At 42.3% G+C, this 3,874-nt stretch overlaps 1 protein-coding gene across 1 annotated transcript; it reads left to right on the forward strand.

Moving 5' to 3' along the window:
- Positions 1-945: 945 nt before the first annotated feature.
- On the forward strand, positions 946-2,040 carry LOC121753211 (putative GDP-L-fucose synthase 2). Its single transcript, XM_042148417.1, has one exon. It carries the CDS (start codon positions 998-1,000, stop codon positions 1,943-1,945), a length of 948 nt encoding a protein of 315 aa, XP_042004351.1. The 5' UTR covers positions 946-997; the 3' UTR covers positions 1,946-2,040.
- Positions 2,041-3,874: the final 1,834 nt, after the last annotated feature.

The following is a 3,874-nucleotide window of genomic DNA, read 5'->3' on the forward strand; positions in this document are numbered from 1 at the left end:
GTACCAGACACAACATAGCCGGGGACTACAGCAGCGGCAGCGGCTCGCAATCAATCGACCTCAACGACGCCCAAACCGAAAAGCCCTCCGCTACACACTCTAGGCGCTCACGCCCTCCAGGCCAACAAGCCTCTATCCGAAGCGCTAGAGGGGCTACAGGTGCCTCCCCCCTCTCGTCGGCCGCGTCTGGATCACGCATCTTACAGCTCACCCCTATACCGCCATTCATGGCCACTGGTTCCCACGAGGTCTTGAGGGCGAACCTAGATGTGCGGTTGATGAAATAACTACAAGACAACTGCCGTTTCTACGAGACCGCAACCGACCCGATCACCAAGGGTATATACTACAAGCTCATGTGTCGGATCCAGAATCAGCTGGGGTTGTCTGAGGATGCGGCCGGGGGGGAGGGGAGCGGCAGCGGGGGAGGCGGCGGAGAAGAGGAGGAGGAATTCTATTCCGCCACCGAGTAGATGGTGGCGGTGTTTTTATTTGTATTTTTTTAAAAATGTTTGTTGTATAATTTTCTCGGTTCCATAATACAACGAATATTTGGTCCCAATACGTTTTTTACATTTCAGTATTACCTCGGTTTCTAATTATTTACATTCCGATAATTTTAATTACAATTTATTTAAAATAAACAAAAAATGAAATAAAGTCCAAAGTCTTTGTCCTAGCGACAAGGAGCTTAGACATTATTGTATGAGGTGTTGAGTTCAAGCCCTCTTGACATCAGTTGTTATTTCCTCCTTTTTATAGGAGTTTATTTGTAATTTCATTAATATATGAGTTTATTTTTTAAAAAAAATAAAAAATAAAATAAAATGAAAAGTGGGCTTACAGTGGACACCCTTATGTATGGAGCCCGTTGGCATATATCTCACAAAGCCCAATATAAAAAGCCCAATGCAGAGAATTCGACCGACAATGTCTCATTTCAAAACTTATCTTGGCTACCACCATCACTAGCTATTGCTTCTAACTAGTATTATCAATGGATCCAATAACCATCGACAAATCCGCGGCCGTATTCGTGGCCGGCCACCGCGGCCTGGTGGGCTCTGCCGTCGTCCGCAAGCTGACCTCTCTCGGCTACACCAACCTGCTCCTCCGCTCCCACGCCGAGCTGGATCTGACATCCCAATCCGCCGTGGACGCCTTCTTCGCCGAGCATAAACCCCAGATCGTCATCCTCGCTGCCGCCAAAGTCGGCGGTATCCACGCCAATAACACCTACCCCGCCGATTTCATCACCGTCAACCTCCAAATCCAGACCAACGCCATCTCCTCCGCCTTCAAGCACAAAACCCTAAAGCTCCTCTTCCTCGGATCCTCCTGCATTTACCCCAAATTCGCCCCGCAGCCCATCCCCGAATCCGCCCTCCTAACCGGCCCGCTCGAGCCCACCAATGAGTGGTACGCCATCGCCAAGATCTCCGGCATCAAAATGTGCCAGGCGTTGCGGATCCAGCACTCTTTCGACGCCATCTCCGCCATGCCCACCAATCTCTACGGCCCCAACGACAACTTCCACCCTCACAATTCCCACGTTCTCCCCGCGCTGCTGCGCAGGTTTCACGAAGCCAAATTGAGCAAATTGGAGAACGTGGTGGTCTGGGGGAGCGGGACGCCTCTGCGCGAGTTCCTGCACGTCGATGATCTCGCCGACGCCATCGTCTTCCTCCTGGAGAAGTACAGTGGGCTGGAGCATGTCAATGTGGGGAGTGGCAAGGAAGTTAGCATTAAGGAGCTGGCTGAATTGGTGAAGGAGGTTGTAGGATACCAAGGCCAGATCATTTGGGATTCGAGCAAGCCCGATGGCACTCCCAGGAAGCTCATGGATAGCTCCAAGCTTGCCAGTTTGGGATGGGAGCCCAAGATTACACTCAAGGATGGACTTGCAGATACTTACAACTGGTATTTGGAGAATGTTCATTCTTAACCTCTTTATCCTATTATGTTTCTTCATTGTCAGTTTTTGTTGTGTATAACAATATGTTGTTGGAGAATCATTATATAGATTCATCATTTGTGGTATCTTGAATTTCATTATGGCTGAGGTATGACTCTGCATTGAGTTCTTGAAACTTGTACTCATCTCAACTAGGAATTATGTTGTTGAGGCTTGAGTTCATGCATTTTTCGGTTGAGTTATTTTGGAAGTTCCATTTTATAGTTTTCCTGCAATAATTGTCCATTAACAATCTTATGTAACCTCTAAGACCAGTCTGCTTGCTCGTACAAATGAACGAGGATAGCTGAACGTTTGGTTTGTATATGATTAGAGTGTTTTTATTGGAGGGGCAGGGGGCAGTGACCGTTGCAAGTGTTGGTTAAGTGCTTCGATTGCTATACCCCAGCAACTAGGATAGCTTAACGTGGTTTATGCACAACTTAAGATCACTTTTTCTTGGGCTATTATCCATGGAATGATAAGTTAAATGCTTTGTGCTAGAAATGAGTATCAATGGATGTTTATTGACCATAGCAGGATTATGGAAATATTGTGGCAAGTGCTGGAAGTTTTATGTTTTTGCTAGCTTGATTTCATAGCCTAGTGATGACTTCTTAATGATGTAAAGTTTAAATCAAGAAAAAATAGTTGTAGTGTTCAGAAAAAGATAAAACAACCATTTCATCTATAAAATAGCATTTACAGGTGACATGAGCCAGAGGGAAGTGAGACCAGGTGTTAGGTCTTTTTCTGTATGTAAAGGCTTGTTTTTGTAACGACGAGTTCTTTTCATGAAAATGTGTTTGCCTAGTAGAAAATTGAACAATTTGTAGTCTAGGATTCCTTTGCTCATATCCTCGAGCAAGCTTATTTTGCATATGCCATTGATGAACCCGGAAAGTATGATAATTGAAGCCTGCTGGGTGTAGTTTGAATAGCTATTATATATTGTCTGTCCTAGCTAAACACCAAAGTAAAACACCCGTTGTATAAGGCTAAGCTCTTTTTTTGTGTAGTTTTCTTCTTCATATTTGAATCCATGCTAGATCTGGTAATAGAAATCCTCAAATTTAACTTGCAAATAATTTCTGCATTGGTGGGTGTTATCCAATGTATAACAAATCGTATAGATTGAAATAAAAAGAGAGTCGTGACTGGAAATTTATAGCTTGAAAAACATCTGACCGGATTTGCCCGAAACGAGTTGATCTGAATGGTATGCGTACTTGGTGAAAGCTATATAATGAATAGCCCTTTTAGTTATACTAGTGAAATAGCCCCTTGTAGTATTTTTTTTGCTCATAAACAGCAGCTTGACAATCTAAGTACTAGATATCTGAAAACTACCATGACGAATTGATTGCTGAGTAATGTGATGATTGGTATCAGACAAATGCATTTTTCTATATTTAAATGTTCTGTAGAGGCAACGGCAGACTGCAGCAATATATCATATGGTCCGAGTCTGCCGACACAACGGTGGACAACAAATGAATACATAGAGTTTAAAACAACCCATAAACAAGTTAGTACATCTGCTCAACAGTAGACAACAAATGAATACATAGATTTTATAACGACCCATAAACAAGTTAGTACATCTGCTCAACATAAAATTTGAATCGAATAAGTTTTTCATTTCAAAATTTCACTATAGAATCCCTTAAAAAATTTCATTCTACTCTTATTATCAATACAAGTTTATATTTTTAAATTTGAATGCAATAATTAGGGAAAATTAAGTAAAACCCTTTACTTTCTTGGTTTTGTAAATAAAAATAGATAACAAATTCCTCCTGTTTTGTAAGATGTTACGAAATGTTGATGGAATATGCAAACCCAGGAGTTCTCATTCTCAATATCATCTTCTCCCCTCTGTCACTCAATAATTGTCCACTTTAATTTCAATATGTGTTT

Source organism: Salvia splendens, chromosome 10 (genome assembly GCF_004379255.2).
Source record: "Salvia splendens isolate huo1 chromosome 10, SspV2, whole genome shotgun sequence".
NCBI lineage: Eukaryota > Viridiplantae > Streptophyta > Magnoliopsida > Lamiales > Lamiaceae > Salvia > Salvia splendens.

What these genes read in the sequence shown, in the direction of transcription:
- LOC121753211 (XM_042148417.1), top strand. Translation starts at nt 998, where the DNA reads ATGGATCCAATAACCATCGACAAATCCGCGGCCGTATTCGTGGCCGGC.